Source organism: Hylaeus anthracinus, unplaced genomic scaffold, assembly GCF_026225885.1.
Source record: "Hylaeus anthracinus isolate JK02 unplaced genomic scaffold, UHH_iyHylAnth1.0_haploid 12002, whole genome shotgun sequence".
Taxonomy (NCBI): Eukaryota; Metazoa; Arthropoda; class Insecta; order Hymenoptera; family Colletidae; genus Hylaeus; species Hylaeus anthracinus.
Genome location: NW_026534349.1, coordinates 11,508,228 through 11,533,539, shown reverse-complemented (window position 1 = coordinate 11,533,539; position 25,312 = coordinate 11,508,228). Strand labels below are relative to the sequence as shown.

Genomic DNA, 25,312 nt, shown 5'->3' with positions numbered 1-25,312 from the left:
GAGTTGTATGGGAAGCCATTCGAAACGTTCCGAGGTTAGATACGCGGCCAGAGACCATCGAGCGTCGTGCATCTTGCGCTTCTCGTTCTCGCTCGTTTGCCTCGCGAAAGGGCCCGCGGTCGGTTCAATTAAAACGGTTACGATTCCGTGGTCAGCTGCGCTCGATCGGCCAGGATCGATTTTATTGTGATCGCGTCGAGAGATCGCGGTGCGCACGCATGTACGCCTCTTTGTCGCGGGAAACGCGAGCTTCGCGTTGCTCGTCCGAGTGGCGAAACACGTCGAGGAAGAGCGAACCGGACGGTTGTACGCGCTCGGGCTGATTTATGCCAACGCGTTGGCATAAAGTGCGTGGCCAGGAGGTTCACGGGGCCGCGTCGGGGCAACAGCCGCGCAAGTTAGGAACACACGTTCCGGGCCCCCTCTTCTCCGGCTGGGTTGTTACGCAAGCTGCTTTTACGCGACGATGCAGAGGGGTTGCGGAGGAAATAGATCAGGGTCGGAGCGTTTTTTGCACGCGAGGCAATTTAGCCTCCTTTGCTAAACTTACCAATGCCTCGCGAATTACGACGAACGTGGGTCTCTCGCGGAATTCCAGCCAACTGGTCTAATGGGATCTATTTAATCTATTCTCAAACTTCGTATTCTGCTAGACTTCTCAAATACAAAAAACACATGTAACGGACACCTCCCTAACGTTGAATCCAATCCTTATTTCTTTTAAGAGAATTTTAATCAATTTTCTCAAAAGGTGTATTCGTGGCTGAACAATTTTTGTTCAGTATCATTTATTCTGGATGGTCTACGATAAAGGAAAATATCTAACTAACCTCTGATAATAGAATCGAATCTTACCACTATTAGTAAATTTAGTAAAAAAAAATGTATTCACGACCTAGCAATTTTTCATGAATTTATATAGTACGGCATCGGATAAATGCAATTTAAGAATGTCGTTTAAAACTGTTTCAACTTCAAAAAATCAGACGAAAATCAATGAGAAAATAAATAGAAAATTGAGAGAAGAGATAACCTATTCCTTCAGAAACAATTTCCCACTGTATGCATAAAAAAATATTTAAACAATTAAAATTTAAAAGATTCTGCGATAATATAAGAACATAACTATCCCTTCCACAAAACTCCGAAGCCACTTTTCGAAACCATTTCCTAATCACATTTTCGCAATTCCTACTACTCTATCCACCTATATAAATCGGGTCTATTTCGCCAACGACGGAATAAATGCCCCAAGTCGGAAACAATCTCCGCGATGCAGCAGGTAATGCAAGAAATCGAAGCTGGAACGATCCCGTGGAAAACGAGCGGTGACCCTTTCTTTTCGCCCTTTAATCCGCCGTCTCCATCGCGCGGTCGATTAATCTGCGGGCGTGCGGTTAATCGTTTAACCGGCGCTCGATAGAGCAGTTTCTAATTAGCGGAATGGAATGGAGGAGGCGTGATCGGATCGTCGAAGAGGGAAATCTGTTGCTGGCCGAGGTCGTCCTCGGCAAAGGGACGACGATCGTTTGTGCTGTGTTGCACAAGCCAGAAAACGACGGACGAAGGGGGAAACGAGAGAGACAGGTGGATGCTGGCTCGTGCTAGCCACGGAGCAGAGGAGGAACACGACCGGGTGAAAGACTCGAGAAGCTGGGATGCTGCAAATTGAACCATTACGGCTAGGTAGTAATAGGTACGCGACCAAATCGACTGGAAGCCAGGTCAGCCTCTAGAGTCCCGCGGGTTCCCGACCATAGTTACAACCTCGTCCTGGGAGCTCGGAGGGTTCTCCATTCGCGGAAAGCGAGTCCCGGGCAAAAACGCCACGAACGAACGTCGAACCGAGCGCGGTGGAAAGAAGAAAATGGAGAAAAAACGAGACATGGAGCAGCTGGAAGACGCAGCGGCGTGGCTAGTGTTGCAAATTGAACCATCGCGCATCGTGACTAAGTACGCTGGCAAATCGTTTCCAGTGCGAGGACTGAGGGAACGGTTACGCACTTGTAAATGTCTTTTCTACAGGCTTTGCTGGCCGAGACTATTTTACGAGTGCTGACCAAATAGTGACATTTTCAAAATAGGTACGAGTAATTTAATTTAATAACGAGTGTCTTGATTGATACTGGAGGATATTTACCCGAGAGATTTTAATATAGGATGGAATGATTAACAAAATATATCATGAATCTTATTGAAATTTGATCGATTATTTATGGTTCCTGGGACATTGTTTTGGATTCTCTTGGCAGGGATGTGTATTAAAACTTTTAATGATAAAGACTGGAATACGAGTAATTGCGGAGATAGTAAAAGGAGGTGTTACAAGTTGCCCAAGCAGCATGTAATAATAGTCACGCTAAAGAAACGGATTTTATGAAAGTTATAACGAGCATGCTTAAGTTTATTCGATAAAAGGCTTGCCACGAAAAAAGTATCCACTCTACAGACTGAATTTAGCGTTAAGCAACTACTTATACTCCATTATATACTCTTATATACTTCATTGCGATTTAATTTCTAGGGTACAAAATTTGAAAAGGAAAAGATGAAATTAACTTGAAAACCAAAGATGAACAATATCGTCCTACCGACACATACATTTTACCTAAGCAAAGGTAAAAGACAACTGTACCGAAAAATAATACTCTTTAATTCGAAAGAAGACCTTTCACGCAACTTCTGGATATCAGGGTCCAGCTCGAGTTTTGATCCCCGTGGAGAACCGTCGTCCTTATCGTAGAAAAAAGAGGAACGCGAGTCTCCGAGGAAATTACGGCAACGAGGAAGAATAAATTTAGAAGATCCAGATAATAACTATCCGAGCCCCGAGCGAGCATTTCCGAAGGAGAAACTGACGCTCCGTAGAAAAGAAACCAATGCTACACAGCAATAACGTCAAGCAATCGATGGATAAACTCGCGGAGACGAGTCGGGGAAACTCGACGATTCCTCGTGACGCTGAGATTCCAGAATAGTTATGGCCTCGTCCCGGGAGCCCCAGCATCTCTATAAGGAACAACTCGAACAGGCGCTTGGCCATTAGGGGCACGTGAACGAGACACGCCTTTCACGAGTTTTGATTTTCACCGTTTATTGGAGTGTCACGGAACGAGCAACGATGCGGAAAGAACGTCGTGGAATTTGCACGCGAACGTGGTTGGAATAGTTCGGAGAAGAAGTGGACAGCGATTGGAGATTGCCGTGTGTCTTTACCTTAACAATGATCGCGAACAATTGGCAAATTGCAGATCAATCTGACGATTGGTGTCAATCGGTGAACCGTAAACATTTGAATCTACAAAAATTATGAACCAGCAGATTTCTGGAGCTAATTTCTTCTGGAGCCAATTATGTGCGATCGTATATTATACGTCGATCCTGATTATCGATTAGTTAGCAATCCTAAACAAGGATAATTTGGTCGAAATTTTCCTCGATTGGCATCAAAATCTCAATCTTATTCCGAATAAAGAATAAAAATTTCAGCTTTACTCGAAAGAATAAAAACAGATGAATCACTCAGCCCCTATCCACGTTCATAGACAGCTCAACGTCGCTCGCTTCGCATCGTCTACGTTTATTCTCACGAATAAATCTGTAATTTCCATTCCTCATCCCGAATAAGTCCTTTCGTTGATCCTCTACTCTATCCTTGAATACTTCTATCTAGATAAAAAGTTTGCTCGTGTCTGTCGGGGTACTCGGACCCGCCGACGGACGTTGATCGTTGATCGGTGGGAGCAGCAGAAGCAGAAGCAAGAAGGTGGAAAATTCTGAGGGGGGCTTGTTTAACGGGAAAAGGCGCGCGACCGAAGCCACAGCGGCGTAAAAGACGGCCGCGCAGGGAGGGCACGGAAGAAGCGAAGAAGGTGGGGTCGCCATGGTGTTGTGGTCCGCCTGGGAACCGACAGGACCACGCATTGTGATCCGACGAGCGAGGAGGCCACGCTAGGCTGACCCTAGGCTTTACATTAACCATCCACCGTGCACACACGCACGTAAATGGCCACCACCCCTTCGGACTTAAGTTGTACCTGTTGCACCGACTAATCAGTGCCCCGCGGGCATTCTTTTGTCTTCCCCCTCCGGCCCCTTCTTCTCGTCACGTCCATCGCTGGGACAAGGTTGCGCAACGGGCACGACCGAGACTTTCTTGCCCGCGGTAAACAGAGTGGAACGTGGAACGCGGCTTCTTCGAAAAGAGGTTCCTCTCTGAAACGACGAGACGAATCGCCAAGCCGATCGACCCAGGGGCTTTGTTCCAGAACGCATTCCTCGCGAATCGCCCGCGAAAACCAGTTCAAGGCGAGGACACCAGACCGTCGATCTTTTCAATTCGTGAGAATGCCGCGGAATCGCGGTTTTCACCAACGACAATGATCGCGGGGGAGGCTTGAGAACACAGAGATGAGCTCGTCCCTTGATCTTATGGGAAAACGCTTGGCTAGACGTCTAGAACCTTAAACTTAGGCTCGTTGAGGGGGTACTCTTTCATTTTTAGCAGCTTTAAAGCGTTTTTCATGATTTATTCGCAGGCTAAATAATTGACATCGATGTCTGAAATTTGAAAGGTTTATTTATTACGTGTATGAACGAGATTCTGTTGAATGTACGAATGCCTGGTCAATTTGTTTTCAAGTTAAAAAGAAAAAATAGTCTTAATAAAAAGTAATAAATGTTGAGATATTAAGATTTTTTAAATATAATTTCGTACATCTTTCGGTAATGTTTTAAAGACCTTAAGTATCATGAATTTTTAAAATAAAAGAGTACCAACCTAATTCTGACGGTCGATTTGTTTAATGAAACTAATTGGACCGTAGCGATCGAAGCATTTCGCTAACAAGGAGACTTTATTATACCCTATAAACTTATTATATCGAGGCTTTTTGGATAGATAAGGTACAGAAAAATATTTGAATGGTTCTATTCGTCACGATTTAATACTGAATCGATAAGTGAAATGAATCGCCACCGAGTCATGTATTTTCTTCTCAAGGTTCTTTTCCTACACTCGCTATTCGAAAATTACCAATTCTTAAGTAATGAATAAGGGGAAAGGTAATCTCGAAATATCCTTGTACAATGTACATCTAAAGTAGGTTCCATCAAGTATTGCAAGTGTTTTAATTGAAAAGGATAAACTTCTAGGAACTGTTACTCTAATCTCTTCGGGAACCCTGGGGCATATAATATTTGTATATTTAAGTTCTAAATTATTTCAAACGTTAATTTTAATCTACCTTACTACAGGAACATATTAAATAATAATGTCGATCCTAGTATTTTGTGAACCATGCATATACTACAATTACACTGCGAATATTTATGCACTTATGACAAATATAAATATACAAAACTATACAAGAATGCGTATAAATGCATAAACATATAAAATATACAAAACATAATAAACGTTATAACATTTAGAAGACAAAACGTTTCTCTTCTTCATCTGTATACATATATAAAAAAAAAGAAATATGAATTTGTACAAATATCCGCAGTCTGATTCTAATAAAGTACTAATGCCTAGTAACTGTTTTGCTTCTTTTACGCAAGTTTGCAGAGACCACAATTTTTACAAGCATCAATTCCAATTAACATATCAATTTTGATAATTATCTCAACGAGCAGATCAAACTATCGTTACGGTTTAAGACAGCAAAATTGCCGTTCTTCTTATCAATAACTATCGACATCACTCTTAATATAAATGAAATATTACAGACCCAGATCCCAAGCAGTAATATTTCATCTAATTAAACAAAATAATCCTGGTCCCGGAAGAGACTAGACTTCGACTTCCCTTGCGCGTCTGTCCATTATTATCAGCCTAAAGGTGCCTCGAGGGTGCAGAGGATTAAGATAAAAATGAATTCAAGACTCACCTTCGGGACACTTGCATTCGTACTCCAATTCGCTCATCTGACGACACGTGCCTCCGTTTTTACATGGCGATGGGTTGCAGGGAATATACTCGTTCTCGCAATTCTGGCCAGTGTATCCGGTCGAGCACATGCATCTGCAAAGGGAAACGACTCGTTAAAATTGTCGGCTACAAGCGACCGGATCGGAGGCTGATCGATTAAGCGCCGTGACGAAATCGCGATCGACGGAGGCGATAAATTATTAGTTAACGCTCGCGGTATCCTGCATGGTCGAGTGTTCCAGCGCTAATTACACGGCGTGCCTTCAACGTCGATGGGAATAACAGACCCAACTCCCTCGAATCATCGGGAAAGTGTACACAATTCATCTTCCATCATTTCGAAATGGCTTGAATCGTAGAAAGGGGAAATTTGCAGACAGATCGCGAATGTATGGATTTTAACGATTAACGTACAGGAAATATTGGAATAACTAATATAGAATAAGAATTTTAAACTTAGAAATTGAACTGTACAAAGTGTAGTACGCGAAATAACATTTTCACATCTTAATTATTTTCATCGCAATCTTAGTTACAAACTAACAGTTCAAGATCTCTATTAAGATTAAAAAGACCAATTGATAATGCATAATCTATGTTTGCTAATTTCACAATTAAAAGTGTCACGTATTCCTTGAGCCATCTCAAAATGTTTTTTTTTTTCTAAGATATAATAAATGACTCCATAAAATCTCACAAGTGCATATAGGTATTCACATTTAACAGTTACAAACAGATCACGCGCTTATCCAAAATTCAGCGCCAAAAAACTTCGAATTTGAAAATTCTTTAAATGTCAATGAATTTGTATTCTCTACTTGATGTCGTATTTCATATTATAATAGAATCAGCAATTATAACTCTATCGCAACGATACCGTAATAAATCTTGGTCCTGTTATAACCAACAAATACCACTATTAACAACTGCAGTATTGCTTACGACAACAATAAACAAATATCGTTTATACTCCCAAATCAATGTACATCTACATTCCCAACCGATCGTACCGATCATAACTTTAAACTAAAATTGCACGTTTTAATTTTACAGATACCAACGTACCGTCTTATATGTTAAACTATGAACAATTGACCTCGTACACGTACGTATAGGTACGTGCATCCGTCAATTCGATATCGTTGAACACACAGAACCGATAAACCTCAAATTACGTCACTGTCGTTGCACCCAAGCGGTATGGAATAACTGTCGATATTTTTAGATGACGGAAAATCAAGAGCGTCCGCACGTAACGGACGCACAATAGAAACACGAAGCAATTCGATCAATTTCTCACAGTCGTCTAGTTCATTGACTGTCATCAAGGCAACGCGAGACCAGTGAACCACCTTAAGTATATCCACCGAAACGATCAATATTTATAATACCGGTTTCTTGTGCATCGGCACTTTTTACCCTGATGATATGAAGCTTTTTGTTCGCATATTTATGCATATCGATCGAACACGGGAATACCGATACGCACGTAGAGAAAGGTGACGATTCTGATCGAGAGCGATATAAACAAAAAAAAAAAAAAACGCGTTGCAAATAATACTAAAAAATGTACGCAATTCTTGTGCTGGGAAATATCGCGAGTCTGATTTATTCATTTATAGGAAAGTTCACGATATCGACACGAGGAACAGAATATATTAGCGGCTAAACAGTTTGAATAATTAATTAATGTGTAATTTAAATATTAATATGTTTTTACACGCAAATTAATGTAAAGAGATAGAAGGTTTTTCTAAAAGAATTGTTTTTTAATAATAAATTGTGTCTATCAGCGTAGTCCTGGTGGGCATATAAATGACGTTATATTTCATTGTAAATATGTATACTTTTATTTAAAATAAAATAATTGTATATATCGTGTTCAATAAATTTTAGAATTAACTTTAGTATTTTTCCTATGAATGATAAATCACGAAATACTCGTTAAGAAGAACTTTGTTATAAAAATTATAGGATTTCAAATCTTATGTACAGTTCCTAAGGAATAAATCCCATATAGCAAGTTGTGTCGTCTTCCGGGTGTCACATGAGTTGCCGCGCAAATCTCTAATGGCAACTGACCATATCTAATCATTGCTTACAAAAAAAAAAGAAGTTAAGAAACTACAATTTCACAGAAAAGTTTTTTGGGAAATTGATCGGTGTACGAACACATTCTACACCCACTGTAAATCAATTATTTTCAGACAAACTACAGTACTGTTTGTATTTGAACGCGCGTTTTCCAACCTCTCGTACAGCGTGCCAGATCTCTCATACTACGTCAATAGCAGAAGACAAAACGCATTATCCTAGTATTCTTTAATTTATTATTAGGTAGACTGAAAAGTAATGTCGTTTCTTTTACATTAAATCCAAACAAATTTTTGATCAATTTCTATTTTTAATTAATTATGTAATCGCCCTCGTTATCAACTTGCCATCTAATGTGCAAATTTTCAATGCCAGATCGATAAAAATCAATGACCTGATGAGCGATGGATAAGTATTTAAAATTGCAAAAACGACATTACTTTCCAGTCCACCTAATATTAATACTACAACTACCCTCGGAGTATTTTGTAAATCAATCTATGTTCTTTAGGTATTTTTCTATCATGAATACAATTTTCGATCCAATCTCGGCGTCAATTACTTCGTAGCGCGTAATTGAGTGCGTTGAAAACGCATTTTCCCGTAAGAGCCCACGTTAAAAAGTGAAAAATTGAAACATTTATTTCTTAGCGTTTAGGTACCCTAGCCTTCCCAAAATTTGTGTGGGTATTTTTGGGACAAAATCTAGCCCGTATACAAATTTTTATCATTTTCTTGGCGTTATTTCTATTTGGACTCAGTGGGCGCGCGGTAAATGGGTGTATTTTTAATCATTTTTTTTCGAGCAAACGATGAATGTTTTTTTTTTCCATTGATACTTGTATCCAATATATACATAAATAAGACACTACACAAATTTTCTTATCCAAACATTACGAATAGTTTGCGGTGTACATCGCTACACTCTGACAAAGTTGCTGCTTGGTGGTTGACAGCGATTAAGCTATACGGTTCATCTGGAGAAAAAAAAATATATATATATATATATTTATAAACTAGACATATAGGTTTACAGCACCATGTAGGGATTTCTTTATAAAGGGTCCCCATCTATTTTATTTTTATTCATAAAGAAAGAAAATTGTCTGTGAAAATGGAAAATAAAATTCGCTAGGGCGCCATTTTTTTTCTAAATATCGAAATTTCCCTAGAAACCGTATGGCTTAATTGCTGTCAACCACCAAGCAGCAACTTTGTCAGAGTGTAGCGATGGACACCGCAAACTATTCGTAATATTTGTATAAGAAAATTTGTGTAGTATCTTGTTTATGTATATATTGGATAGTAGTATCAATAAAAAAAAAAAAGAACGTTCATCGTTTGCTCGAAAAAAAAAAAATGATTAAAAATACACCCATTTACCGCGCGCGCACTGCGGTATGGGGCCTTAATAATTCGAATAAATCATGAGCGAAACAAACCTCGAGCTCGCTGCCAGCAGAAGTACCAAGAACACACGCGTGAGATACATTTTCGCACGAAATCGATTCCCTCGGGTCACGGAAGGACGCTCTCCTCATATTTTAACGGGAACTCGTCGAGTGTTTACTCCATTTCCGAGAATCACAATCGCCGTCGACTGCTTCTTGGTATTCCGTTTAACGATCACGAGCAATAATAAACAAAACCACGTTATCACCTCACACTGAAGCTTCACACGGTACATGAAAATAAATTCACAAGTTCACACGCTGCCAAATTGCACTGGTTTACGTATCACAAACTAAATAAGTCGTTGAGCAATAAATATAATCCGATCGTAGAGAACGGAGCACAGTTCCTCCGGGGGAAAAGCGTACGACGAAAAATGGCGGCCGGCCACGGACACTGGCTCTTTCAGCCCGTATCGAGATTTATCACCGGTTCAACGCCGACACGGACGTATGACTTTTTCCTTTCTGCGACGCGTACATCTTCGATACATCCATCATCAAAGTTCACTCGTTTATCACGTTCCGTGAAATCGCTGCTTTATAAATTATTTATAGTAATAATAATGTTGCGTACGGGTACGAACGCTTGATATCACATTAAGCCGCTTTCAGGAAACGTTGTGTGTCGACGAAGAAATAAATTAAATTCGGCGTCCCGTTGAGAACTGGACCGGTAATCCACAGCGTTGTCGCTGAAATGTCTCCAAGTCACTATCGAAGTAACTCTCGAATAATCGAACTAAAGTGTAACGGAGCAGACTATACGTCAGCGTTCAAAAATTGGATCGTACGTGATCGAACGACACGACACTCGAAATCTTCGATACGGGATGTATCGATGTCACCTCAAGTGTCTCGAAACGTCGAAGAAGAGGTGTTCGATAGTCAAATAAACGATGTGCAACAAAATAAACTTGCGCGTCAACGTTCAAGGGAGAAAAGCAAACAGCGTTCATGTAGCACAGAGAGCATGACAGTCGGGCGTAAGTGTATATCTCCCAGCCGTCCCTCGGCCGCAGAGAGGAACGTGTACGCTCTTTTCTCACGCTCGTTCGCGTCGCTTTTCGTCGCTAGGCGCCGTGTTTCACTTCGACGCCCAGAATCGTTCAACGTTTTCTAACTAGTATCCGTGCACGATCCAACGTTGATCCGTTCCGGGTGACAATACGCCGAGCGTGCTCTAAACTCTCTTAAATTCGCTCAAATTGCCTCTATCCTGTGTTACGTCGAATCGTCGACGAGCTGCCCATGACGGTCGTCCGGAGGGGCACCAGGCGTTGCCAAATCTCAGTCTCACCATCGAGCTTCTGTCAAGATGCTAATTCTCGGAGGCCATCGTTTCAATTGAACCTTATTCGCACACTTTCCCACGACTATTCGTCCACGAATGTAACAAAATACTCTGTATCGAAAAGTGAAACAGTACGATCGGAGTATCCGTGGAGGATATCGAAACACGTAACGCCACGCTTGCCGGTGTTTTTCGAACACACTACTACCGAAAACCACACGAAACCGAAAACACGACACGAACAAACGCGTCCAGTTCACTACAGTTACTTTCGCATCACTATCGAAACACTGTACAATGTCACGTCACGTTGCCACCTGTTTTCGCGCGTATTTTCTACGGTCGGTGGTAGACCGAAAGGGTAAGATCGGCAGAGACGCGATCAGAACGTGTATCGTCCTCGAACGACTGGCGACAGACTAACCTTACCTTCTAGCCTGGGCCGCTCAGGCGGCGCCACCGTCACCAGTGACCCTCTCCGCTGCCGTCACAGCCGATCCCCCCCGTCAGCACGACAAGACTCCGTCTCCATCCCCTTTCAACTCCACGTGTAACCTTATCTGTCCTTTTCTCGCTCGTGCTTGTTAACCATAGTCCCCTCGGCTCGTTCCGTCACCCATCGTTAGTCTTCGACTACGTATCGCCTCGTCTCCCTCTCGCGCAGAGCTGACACCATGCAACGGTCTCGTTTTAGCTACCACCTAGGACCCTAGGTCGTAGAAACGATGCGGAATCATTGCGTGCATCTCGGGTCTCTGCCCCTATCCCTCCACCTTGGTCGATAGTATGCAAGAATTTTGCTAATTCGATAGTTACACGATATTTCTTGGATGTATACATATACGTCGACGCGACCACACTTGTTATACGTTTCTCGACATTTTTGTCGCGACACGGTAAATTGTTCACGTTTCCGTGCGCGGACAGAACGATACTGGAAAAGTATCGTTCAAAGGAACCATTGTTACGTAGCTATTACTTTTAGAGAAAATCGCATTCCTTGCCTCGTAGAGCAAATACGACCCACGTTGAACTTTCGGTTCGTGAAACTTTCGCCGCGAAAGTGGACATTTTTTGAAAAATTTGCTGCGATTATAGCTACAGTTTATCCAATTGAGTTTTCACATGCAGTGTGTTCATAAAGTAAATAAAAACAGAAGATACACGTCTATGTATATGTCGCAGGGAAATGATAAAAATAGAGATTCGATCAAGTCTCTAAGGTAGATGATCAATTCACGGGAGATGTTAAAATAACAACTCTGTGAGGTCATTTCCCTAAAGAAAGTAAGTGATTTGATCAAATCCCTTAACTGTTTTAGTGAACGGATGAAATAATATGATTTGATCAAATCCCTTGACTATCTACCTTAGGGGTTAAGATAGATCATTTATCTTAGGGGTTTGATCAAATCTCTATTTTTATCATTTCCCTACGACATGTACACTGCTTTAGATATCATAGTATTATGTACGTTATAAATAGTACTTATGTTTTTATGTTTACCACGTTAAACAATACGAACTTTACTTGAAATATGTAAATATGCGTGTGACCAGTGGTAGAGTAAATCTTCAACCACATATTTGTTAAAATAATTCATTGGAATCAAAGTTATTGTTTTGTGCCATGATGCATCTTAATCTTCAGACCTTTTTCTTAATAATTGTGGCTATAATTCACCAAACAATTTTCATAGACATAGAGGATACGAATATCTATGGAAGTGATTGTAGATTCGTTGTTTAGAAACATTTGTAGGAAGATAACCAGCGCGTTTCTTTCATATTACTACCGTGCTCGTGGGAGCCACTCGAGCGCGTGTAAATTTGCGCGAAGCCCGAAAAATCTTACTAATCCGTTCGTATGAATATTTATGCGTCGGTCGAGCAAGCAGGCCAGAGGCGTAAGCGTGCCGAAGGCAAGAAGATCGCGATTAAAACGGTGTTGACCGTGCCGCTTAGGAGGATCGGACAACAGACTGGAGGTGGCCAATTTTAAAATTTAATTTTCGCTTGTTTACACGCATTGTGTCGAGCAGTGGGCAGCTCGCGGGCATTCTGCCAGCTCCGGAGCCCCGACACGACCGGGGTTTCCGAAGTTCCGAAGGGGATGCGATCCGGATTGCCCCTACCCATCGAGACACTTGGACGACCGAGCGACGACCCTCGAGCGCCCTGACCCGACCCACGTTACAAATTCTCTCCCTCGTCCAAATCCATTATTCCGCATCGAGGGCCACGAATAATTCTCGATACATTCGATTTTCGAGAGTCTCCGATCGCACGTAGATTATACCGCGGTCTGAATGGTCCAGCGAGAACGCGAAATTCGCTCCACTTACTTTATGGAAAACAGCGTCCACGGGAGCGAACAATGCGCGCGTCACGAATAAATTCTGCCTCGTTCCAGAGGCGCAAACATGCTTCCTCGGGAATATTTAAATTGGAAGCTGCTCAGCGAAAACCCGATTTCGCGAGCCCAGTCGTAAAACCGTATCGCTCCGATCGAAACAAAAATGATTTTATCGGATAATAAAATTGTTGCATATATAATGTCGAATGTTTTCGATCTCGCGAACCATTTTTCACGTAGAATCACCCCCTACTCGCTAGTACCGCCAGTTAAGGGACACTCTATATACAAGATTCAGCTGTTTTATCCATATGAAACTTTCTTCTTGTATATATGCTTTGACAACTAGTAGTTATTATCCTAAATAAAAAAAATTAAAATTCAAGCGACTCATTTCCAATCTACATGACTCCTTACGAACCTCAACGTCTCAATGTATCCCTAAAAAGTTTCCAACTCCTGTTGTTTCGCTCCACTCGAATTTCAAAATAATAGATGCTTCAAGTCTCTCCCCAAAATCAGTCATTTCATACGCAACGATCCAGTAATATCTCGATGGGTGTCTCCATAACTGAATACGAGCATTGTCTCGGCTAGGAGGTCGTTCATCGACTCTCCAGGTATCGAAAAGACACACACTGGGTATAAAACACGCGGTCCCAAAGCCATTCGATTCCCGGCCAGACGAGCACCCCGAAGGGTTAGGCATGTTGATGTTTATGTGTCTCCGTTATATGATTCATATTGGATGCCACGACGGCGGCCCCTACAACAGGAGGAAGACTCAGCTCGCGGCAGTCGAAGAGAAGAAAATATGTCAGAAGTGATCCGAGAACCAGTCGGGGACCTCGACTTTCGAACGAACACACGCTTCTCCGTGGGTTCACTCTCGAGAAAAAAAGAATCCAAAACGAAAACAACCTCGACCAGGAGTTCCTTCCCGAACGTTCCCTATTTTTTTGTTCCGCGTGGTTTCGACAAATTCGGAAATTTACTGCCAAATACACCGGCAGAAAACACGACCGTATATTTTTCACGCTGATTTTATCGGGCGTTTCGCAACGTCGAGTTACGGAAACGTAAATGTAAAAATGTTGCATGTCGTGGGCGTAAACACGGGAACAGTTTGAGGGGTTACGACACGGACGATGCGCTGGAAAAACAAGTAACTTTCGGAATTTTGTTTTGAGAACTGGTACTGGCGATGTTGTCAAATGTTTATGCGTTACGTAAAAGTACATTAAACTCGAAATGTATCAACGAGTCTGAACGTAAGGTGGCATTTAGAGATCTTTAACAAGCTGATGAATAATGCAGCATTTGGATACCGTATGCAGATTGGAAAATAAAATAGCAGTTAGACGATTTTATTTAAAAAGGAGATGAACTTTTGTAAGATATTTATGTATCACATGAAAGAAAATTGATTGCAAAACGAATCTGCTCTCAATTTTATTACAAAATTTTGATTTACGTAAAAGGCACGACGTGAATTAAATAAATTATGATAAAGGGACAAGGAAATTTCGTAATTTGCATTAGTGTAGCTATCGTTAAGCATAAGAATTATTTTTGTTGAACAACGTTTCGTGTTATGATCAAATGACCGCAAAATATAGGCTACAAATTGCATCGTTCAACTCAGGAAGCGTCAACTCAGATATTTCGTAATATTTGAAACTAGTTTGATGCCACATCACGCTTTTTCTTTCGCAGCAACTACTTTTCGATTGGCTAATTAATTAGACAGGCGTTGAGCATTAAAATTCTTCTGGCAATTAAGACCTCAATGTTCAAGAGTCTCGCTAACGCCGGCCGTGTTCCGAGCACCCATAAAAATACTCAAATGTAAAAACGGTTTCAGCGATTTTTTATTGGTGAATATTCTATGGGGCTAACGTAGGAATAGTATTCATATTAATACCGAATAAAATTAATGTATTAGAAATTACGTTATTGGACGAATCATTGAACTCCATCCTCGGGAATTTAAATATATAATAATAATAATAATTATTATTATTATAATACTTTATTTACGGGCAATTTGCCCTTAATATCAAATACAATGTAATAACAATCAGAAAGAATAGAGACAATCACAGCATATCATAATGTATAAATCCAAAAATATATAGATGGTGATAGTGATCGTTTTAATTAAGTAGATCGAAAAAAAAACACCTAGATGATCACATAGTGATAATTTTACTAAGAGTACTACACCATCGAAAGCCACTATCACTTATTGATAAAAAAATTAAAATTCGAAAAAACAAAGGTCACAAAGCACTTTGAATTGGAAATTCATTAATTAACTCCGACGTTCATGTAAAGAATTCCCGAAGTCTCCAACGCAATGTGTTAATGTGTTTCATGGTATCAATCATTACCATGAAAAAGGTTCAAAATAAAATCGCAATAATTCGTCCAGATTGTACTCGCCAACAGAAGCACGGGAAACTGTACTTCTACAAATCGACTACTCTTGTGTCTCCAAGAGATATTTAAGACGGATGATTAAGGTGATCAACGATTCTTGCCCACCTCGAGCTCGCATATTACCACGATTCCGTTTCTTTTATAGGGAACGACGCGTACGAAGTATAATAATATCGAAAAATGAAGTCATTTTGGAGCAACGCGCAAGCATCCTTGCAAAACCAGCGATAAGAAAGGAGCCGCCGGCACGCGCGACAAATGGAAAAAGGCGCGCCAGGCACGAAACTAATGGGACGGGATCGGAGATGACGAATCGATCGCAGTTTGTCACGATCATCGATCGGGATCCCGGAGCTCGTTATCATTGAACGCGACGCGCCAGTTCTGCCCCTTTTATTCGTCCCAGAGACGAAAGAAGCGACGAGCAAAAGGATCGGGGCCCGATCCTCTCGGTCCCCACGGCGCTGATCTAGTCCCGGGCAGTTTTTGCAACATGCTCGAAGAGAACCGGGCCAGAGACACTCGCTTTCCAAATAACATCGTTTCAAATACCATTTCGAAAAATACTCGATCTCGTTTCGCGGTTCTTTCGTTATGTATGAGTGGAATTTTGAATTTTAAAGAGCTGACAAATATAGTCGAGTTCGACACGTGTAGATCAAGAAATGCTTGGCTATATAGAATATTCAAGTAATTACGTCCGGGCAATCGTTAGTTTCGTGTTACGATCACATGAAAGTAAAATATAGGCTCCAAATTTCAATATTCAACTCCGAACCTACACAAAAATAAAAGAATTCTGTATGTTCAACGTCGGCGGGACTAATGCGTCTTACAAAACTTTCCTTGCATTGCGTGTTTACTCTCAAATGTATACTTTACCAAGTCACAGAAAACGTTTCTCGCCAACCAGATCGAGATCACTACAATTATTAATAATAAATAGTTCTAGAAACACGAGTTATGTCCAATTCTGATCGAATACTCTCCTCCCTCCAAATACTTCAAAGACCGGAATGTCATTTCGAGCAGCCGTTTCTTGTTTTCAATTTCAAATAAAATTTGCACAAGCCCGAAGCTGACGTACCATTGGCCGTAGCATAATTTCGCCATTCGTTTCGACGTCCAGCTATTTCGTGGAGCGTTGCACTGTGAACCGAGCGGAATAAAAGCCACCGTGGAAGAACGATCGCCTTCCACGAAGGGGAACAGGAACATGGGAGCAGGAACAGGGGACGACGAACGACGGAGAAGAGCAGAAGAACAATCGCCGTCCATTTTTCAAGGGGTCCTTCGAAAACGACAGAAAAGGATTGGCACGAGAAAAAGTCGCTTTTTCGTCGAGTCCTAATGTGCTGCCGTCTTTACGACCTCGAAGGAGACTCGAAAGAACAGCGAGGATTAATCGAAAGCGCAGCTCTCGAAAATCGAACCACTCGTTCGGAGACTGTAATGTTCCTTTTGGGAAGATATCGCATCAGAACACAGATGAATATTAATTCAAAGAAAAACGTGTGGTTATGTAAAAACTGTAGTTATGTGGTTTATGACCCAGGTTTCGTCGTTAAGAGTGAACAAAAACGAATTTCCGTTTATTTTATTACTAAACTGTAGATGTTTATGTAAATTTATATCTTTGTATACATAGACGAAGAACAGAAACATAAATTAAAGCATGTTTTAGCATGCCTTCTAAATGTTGTAACGTGTGTTTGAAAAGTATTAATATATAGGAGCTCGTGTGAGTTAGGATTTTAAAAAACAGCGCTTGCCAAAGCGGATATGTCATTGTCAATTTAGACAATTCTTTTCGCTAATTTTTTTGTACAAAATTTCTACAAAGTAGGCGACAATAACTAATTCTCATCATAGCTGCATTTAGAGATTCCAATTTTTTAAGATACGTCAATCGTATCAACTTGAAAATTCGATTTTGGTCTAAAAATTGTTCACTTTTGATGTATACAAATATTGTGACAAGTATCAACAAAACCTTATGTCCAGCAATTTTATTCATTTACTTTAAAGGAATGCTTCATTTGTCTGTTTCAAATAAAAATTGTCTAGACATTTCTGTTAATACAAACATTCTCTTTTAAAACCCTAACCAAATCAAACCGCTGTACCTCCGTTACAGGTACTAAGAGTATTCGCAACGCAATTACCAAAAATTCTCGCTAAAGGTGTATATTTTAAAGTGCCTATACCAATCATCTGATAAAATCAAAGCCGTAAGCGACAAAAATTCTCAAACAAGCGACCATCCTTAACCATCCCAAATATAATCCCTTGATCGTCCAGCTCCGAAAATCGAATGTCTCATTCCGTGGGGCACAGTTCTGTTATTAGGGAAAAATTGATGCTGCCGTTACGGGGTACCACGGGTCCGTCGATTTAATTGACGTAAAATTGGAACGAAAAGATTGAAATCTCTGGAGATCGATGCTCGACTGGCGATGGAAAGGACAGGCCACGAAGACGCTCGTTCCCGATCGACTTTACGAGGCTATCATGTTCCGCGATGAAAACATTCTCGCGCGGAATATTAAGTACACTCCTGGTTAATAATAACCTTCCATCCTCGGCTATTGATACGCATTGCTCGATTACAGCTTCATGACGCGCACGCTCGGGTATTACGTTGGAATTTTACATTAGACCGCGAATCGACGAGGTTCCCTTCCACGTCGATGAAAAATAAAAACCGAGGGTATCTCCAGGCCGCCAATTACCCGATCTCGTATAAAACGTAACGATAATTCAAGTAACCTTCTCGTTTTTCAGGACTTTGTTTCTTACTTTTACGTAGAACGATTCGTACGAGGATCGAGCGATATTCAATGAAGTGGTGATGAGAAACTCCAGTGTTTTGATTAGAAACGTTTATCTCCAAAATAAGAGAATTTCGTTGAGAGATATTAACTAATATTTTTCTCAATGACTCGATCACTCTTTGCGTTATTAATTCAAAGAAAAATCCCTGGTTATGTAAGAACGGTAATTATGTAGATTATGACTGAACGGGTGGGTGCGAGCAATCTTCTAATCTGATCTTTGAGACGATAAAACAGCTGTAGGAGATGACAAAGAAAGGAACTTTTGAGGAGACATTTGACCAATTATAGAGTACATGGATACATTTTGTATGTGTCTATGAGACTCAGGCACGTAATATCCAAGTATGATTAGATGTACGAGGGGATATTCTAGTCTGAGCTTTGAGACTAAACCACTTTGAAAACTACAGGAAAAGTGATGCGCTACGATAACTGTAACAGGATGTCGCGAGTGTATTCCGGTTCCCGCGCATTATCATCGCCTTTCGCACGGGACTGCTACGCAACATTGTTCTAAAGGACGATCTAGATCATCTCATTGATTACAAATCAGAGACTCCGTTACGCGTTTACATACCGTGAAACAAAGCTCAAGATCGCTCTACAGAACTTTACGTAACAACTGTACCTAAGACAATATTATGGTTGTTTTAGTAACAGCATAGTTTATATAATTAATGAATGGTTTCTTTAATTATGTTGTATGATACATTATTCGTTTCGTACCCCTTGCGTAATACGTAACGATAATAAATTAATAAAGATAAATAATCCAATTTTGTTTTATTTTATTTATGCAGAACTCTCCACATCTGGAAAACGAAACCTACAAATGTTTCTGTTACTGTAAATGTTTTCAAATTATTTTCAATCTTGAAAACTGAGTTCGGATAGCATTGATACAGCTTAATCATCTCAAATAGAATAAATTTTGATAAAATGTCGAAACTAGCTTTCCATTAATTAAATAGACTAAAATTAACGACGAGTATCTCGAAGAATTTTAATTCGATTAATAATAATCATCAAATAGCTACGATAATTTTAGAATGTCCAGTAAGTCGATAGAACTCTCATTGCAGTTTTTCGACCCTGGCAAAATTCCTAATTCGCTGCTTTAATCGCGCACTCGAGCAACAATTAATTCCGCGTCGGGTGTTGTCTGTCCGCAGTCATGACGTAAACGGATGCACTGCGCGTAAAGTAAGAAGTATAACGCCGGATTAACGTGGCTAATGGAACACCAGCACAGGGCGCTTTCCCACCGTCGTAATTGCCTGAATTGGTTGGACTCGATAATCGTTATGTCAGATGACTCCCGACGATCAACTTCCCCGTCGGAGACACACTGCTCTTCGCAAAATTTCGTTCTCACGTGAACGAGGAAAAAATTTGGAACGTTCCAATTACGTATGTACGCGGTTTAAATTGAGCCAACATGTTTGTCAGATGTCAGGGGTAAAAATAAAAACTAATTTGTAGAAACACTAATCCTTAGGATTAATGTAAGAATAAACACAATTAAATATGATATCGTTGACATTTTATACTTAATTCCGTTTATTCCTACCATATTTGAATATACAAAATGTACCACGATACATTTCAAGTGGGACCAGTGATTTTAGAAGGTATCATTGGTAAAAAAAAAATCATGAAGAGGTTCCTAACAACAGAGTGCGATTTTTTACCAATAAGTAATTTCTACCTATTTACTCGAATAAATAAAAAAATTGTTCCGTATTTTCATGTGATTTTTAAAAGGAAATAGATAGATAAAGTGGGAAAAATAGGAAATATTACACGTGTTCGAACAATGGAATCGTTGCAAGCAGCGTGCGTTAAGTAATGAAAGAGAAACAAACAAAAACGTGGAAGTGAGAAAAATAATTATTACAAAGGCACCGATTTGACGAGGTTCCCTTTCACTAACTCTGTTCCGCGTGCAACTGCATATTAATGTCACACCTTCGGGCGATCATAGTGGAAACACGGAATGCGTTGAACGATCGGTAGCGTTCGTACATTTAACGTGAATATTATTCACAAATCACCACACCAGCATGTACACATTAACGGTACCGACCTATTAACTTATCCAAAAACAGAAAATATTTTTCCGCTGATAACATTTTTCTAGATAATAAAAATTTCTTGCATTCTCTGCTATTTTTGTGTTTCACAATTTTTCTAGAAATACTAGTGTTCCATACATTACTTGAAAATATCTAAATAACATGTCGATATTCTCTCTTGCATACTTGTAGAAGCAACAAATACTATGACGAAGGTTATACTCTTCAGCAAGCAGCTGATTCATTATACGATTAATATTCCTATGAGTTCCTACTAAAAGTTGACTTAAAAAACAGCTAAGCTTAATACCAAATCCAGGGAATGTAAATCATGACAATAAACGTCATGTAAATTACACGTCTCAATCGCAGCAAAGTAGTTATATTACTCCTACATCATCAGAAGCATATTTTTCTCATATGTACATTTTTTGGTGTTGTACGAAAGGAAAATCTAAATTTTCCAGCATCGTGATTCCAAAGAATGCGTCCAATGTGCACAAAAGCTCGCGCTAGAAGGTAATGCATCGCTAGGTAGATCATTGATCCACGCCCGACTGAAAAACCTGGTAGACCTTGTTGCCTGGTTGAAACGATTGAGCGATAATCATCCTACGTCTACGACATTCTGAGGGATTATAAATAGCAGACGTGCGACCAATGTGACGTAACGATAATTAAACAGTCATTGGGCAACGATGGGATTAAGCCATCAATTATTCCTTTTAACGACAGTGTCGAAAGTTGTTGCACGAGGTTACAGTCAATTCGATTCGTAACACCGTGGCGGATCACTCGAAATTTACGATCTTCCCTTCTGTTAGCTCGTGGAAATGTAGAGCAAAGAAACGAGAGGCTCATTTACATCGTTCAATCTTGGGAGTAGTGTAACGGAATTTAACCTTGACAGCTTGATCGCGATCGACGCGGTTTCGCACCATTAATCATCACTGTCTCTCACACGTTCAATTTACCTCGTCGATACGCGTAAATTGTGTTTATTTGAAGTATGACGAAGCGAACTAGCCGTGCGGTACACAAGATGGCAGAAAAAAAAAAAACAAACTGAGAAGTCGGCCATTTCGTATTTACCACGCAAGTTTTCACAGACGGAACGATAAATAACTTTCGAAGGGCGCGTTGAATGTCGTCAGTTAGGACATATTCTGTCGTTGAATTTTGGTTTATTAAATGCTGAAAGTGCTGTCCATTTAGTTTCGTTTCGTTTAGCGGTATTCATTTATCACTTTTCGCGTGGTTGCTCGAATTTTTGTCGATATTCGTGAAGCGATAGAGGTACGACCATCGGAGATCCTTTTTGCATTCTTTCGTGTCGTGGAAACTATAACTTGTTTATTTTTAATTATTTTCCTACGTGGCAAGCAACATCAATTTTCAACAGAAAATGTTACAGTGAAACGATCTAAATAACTGTTATTTGTTTCTAGACCAAGTACATAGAAATACAAAGATTTATCCATTGTTCCATTAAAAAAATAGAAATAAGATATTAGGTACTGGAGGAAGTTTCTGTGATTTTTTATTAGGAAAGAACTATTCGCAGAAAATAAAAGATGTTGAATAGCACGTTCGACATCATCCTTCAATGACTACAGAATTGCTATTTTATTTTAAAAATCTAAATAAAAATTATTTTGATATTATTCAGTATATGTGTAACAGACGATAACTAGCCGATCTTCGATTAAATCAATTGTTTTCGAACAAAAAATTGTTGAATATGGCTGTATGATTTTCACGCATCCAAGGTGACTTGCCCCCTTAAATAAAATAATGGTTTCAAAAAGTTCTCATGCGCTGTATCTGTTCATGTATCTGTGCTGTAAAAAGCAACAGCATTTTTTCTAATACCTAATGTAATGTTAAATGTCCTATCCTCGAACGACCAAGAACGTTGCTCCCTGTATTTGGGTACACCCAAAACAGTTGTGAGGTTTCATATGTACCATGAGAGGCTCTGGGAACCCTACGAAACTAAAATAGAATTCTGTCGTTATCCCTAATAGTTTTCGAAAAACTAGCTCGTAAAGTTTTATATGAACCACCCTGTACAGAACCTGCTTGATGAATATAACGATTTCCACGATCTCGATTGCGAATCTTACAATCAGTGACAGGCTGAATATAAACGGCACACGATAAATAATTCACCAATCTCCGTAATGATCTACCACTCGACTATCCTCGCCTAATTAATCTTTGCGTCTGGATTATCCAGTTCGTCGCGATTTGATATCCCTTTTGAACGAAACCTTAAACGTACGACTGTTTTATATAATGCAACGTACACTAAGAAGCAAAGTTGAATACACTCACGGAATGTTAAAAGGAATTTTATTCAATGCTTCAGTATAGATTATGAAAAATGGGATAGGAGGTATCATGTGCAACGAAGTTGCTTCATAACCAAAATATTTTACATTCATATTACTATCATTAAAAGAAACGAATATAATTCTAATACCACTCCAATTTCATTTGTGATCCTACATGTATAGGTGTACTCAAAAGTTCTGTCATTTTTATTGCTAAATTTTTGAGTCATAGATGCATTAAATAATTCTATGTACCTCTTTATACCATTTCCAATTTCATTAGCAATACTATATGCGTATCATACAATACATATACTGTCGTTTGTAGTTATAATTTTCTCAGTTATAAATGGATTAAATAATTTTCCACCTATTTTAAACATGATCATTCCCTCATCGTGGTCAAAAACATGGACGTGGAAACGTGGAAAAATTTACATCGTATCGTTTGTAAAACATGACATCAACATTCATTAAAAATACAAACAAGCAAAACTACTACCTATCAAAAATATTAACATTAAAATTCCACCTGCGCGTTCAGTTTTGCTCCCCGCTGTATCTCTCTTCGGTCATCGACCAGATCTCTGAGATTCCTCCTGACAGTCGCGTGCATCCCCGAAGGAAGGGTTCGAACGCACAAATGTAAGACATCCTGACGTGCACGTGTCGCGTGTATGGCGAGCAGCACCCATAATCCATTCGGACATTATCCTCGCGACGTACTCCGGACCTCGCGACTACCTCCTCGACCAGTTAATCAAACTATATCGCGCGATAACCGTTCTGGATCTTAATACAGCCAGATTTTGCCGCGGAATTGCGAGCTGCTAGATGTCACAGATTTACTACAGCCAAGGCACTATGTGATCCTCCTATCGGACACAGTCCCTTGATTCTAACAGCGCGTCTCGAAGATTAATCTGACACGCTGACGCCTGGAATTCTCGTTAAAAGTTTCTACGCAACGAGACTGTCACTGGCCACGCGAGGTACTGGTCCGTGGCATGAGCCTAAGCGTGACGTGTACGAAGGATGCTTAGGACGTCGAGGCTTCTGCCGCTTTACTTCCACAAGGGTGTTACCAAATCGTATCAAGTAGTATAATATACTGTATACAATAATCGCATGTATGCAAGAAGCGAATTTCGAAACAGGGTATCACCCAAAATTCAGATACATATCTATCGATTTGTATTTGGTTTCTTTTCCTCTTTACAGACTTTCCAATTACCTTCAGCGAATAGAAACAAATAATCAAGAGAAGAAATCCTAACAAATATTTACCCAATACGTGGAGTTCCACATCACCGTTTCATGCTCGCATTTCTTGTGACTTTAAAGTAAATTGGTTCCGCGAGGAACAAGGAAATTAAAGCATGCCATGACTCTGAAATATTTTTCGCCGTTGGCAACAACTTTCCTTCATGTTTCAGGAAGCAGACTTCGTTACGGTAAAAATCGCCGGCGACTTGGAGTCGATGAAGAGATCAACGCATTTTCAGACGCCATTAATTTCGACGAAGTGTAAATCGACCTGGCGATAATGAAGCAACCGGAACAGATAGTAATCAAACGGGGCCAAGTCTGGCGAATACGCCCCGTGAGAAAGAAGTTTCCAGCCCAATTTCAAGATGACGATGCGACGGTTCGCTTGCCCAATAAGCGTCTCTCTCGCTCCAATTCGTCGCGTAAATTGATCAGTTGATTTCGATAACGATCCTCCGTGACTGTTTCATCTGGTTTGGGTAGGTCGTAATAAAGCAAACCTTTCGTATCCCATCGAATCCGAGCAGCGAAATTTCTTTTGCGTTGACATCAGATTTTGCCAATCTATGTTCTTGTTAATATTATTCAAAATAGTGCGAGTTGCACTTAAATTATTATACCACTTTCTTTTATGGTTTCCTTGGTATTACACTAATATTTCACAAGTGAGGATAATTTCTCGAGGCAAATAGAACTTATATTCACGAATTTAGAAGCAGGTGCAAGTTGCATTTAAATTATTACGATGTTTGCTTTTATGATTTCCTTGGTATTATACTTGTAATCAAGTTAGAAACTAATTGAAATAGTTCCTCGAAGCTAATAGATCTTGTGTTGCAGCTATAAATTTTATTTCTTATGAATATAATTCAGCACGTGTTCAAGAATGACAAGAAAATAATCAAAAATAACCAATTAGTATCATTACGTGCACTAGAAAAGCTATAAAGAGTATATCTAAAGGAAATCTGTCCTCTTCCCCTTAAATTGTATTTTTCTGGCTACGATCCTATCAGTTTCAAATTTAGATGATACGAAATTCTGATCAACGATGAATCAATCCTTCCAAAATATTCTAAATTTTAATTCCTTCTAGTTCTGAGATACAATGTTCCAAAATTGTACACCGCGAATGTCCATCAGCAGAAATCAGGTATGATAATAGCGTCTCTTACCAGGAGCCGATGTGAATTTAATGAGAGAGTCGAGGGTGATCTACATAC

The 25,312-nt window shown here is 39.9% G+C and overlaps 1 protein-coding gene across 1 annotated transcript in view; it reads right to left on the bottom strand.

Annotated features, from left to right (window-relative positions):
- LOC128891840 (neurogenic locus Notch protein) overlaps positions 1-25,312 on the bottom strand; it is a 355,943-nt gene that overhangs the window by 189,968 nt on the left and 140,663 nt on the right. Inside the window, exon 5 of the mRNA XM_054151691.1 lies at positions 5,895-6,028. Within this exon, the coding sequence (XP_054007666.1) occupies positions 5,895-6,028 (134 nt within the window). The remainder of the gene's footprint in view (positions 1-5,894; positions 6,029-25,312) is intronic.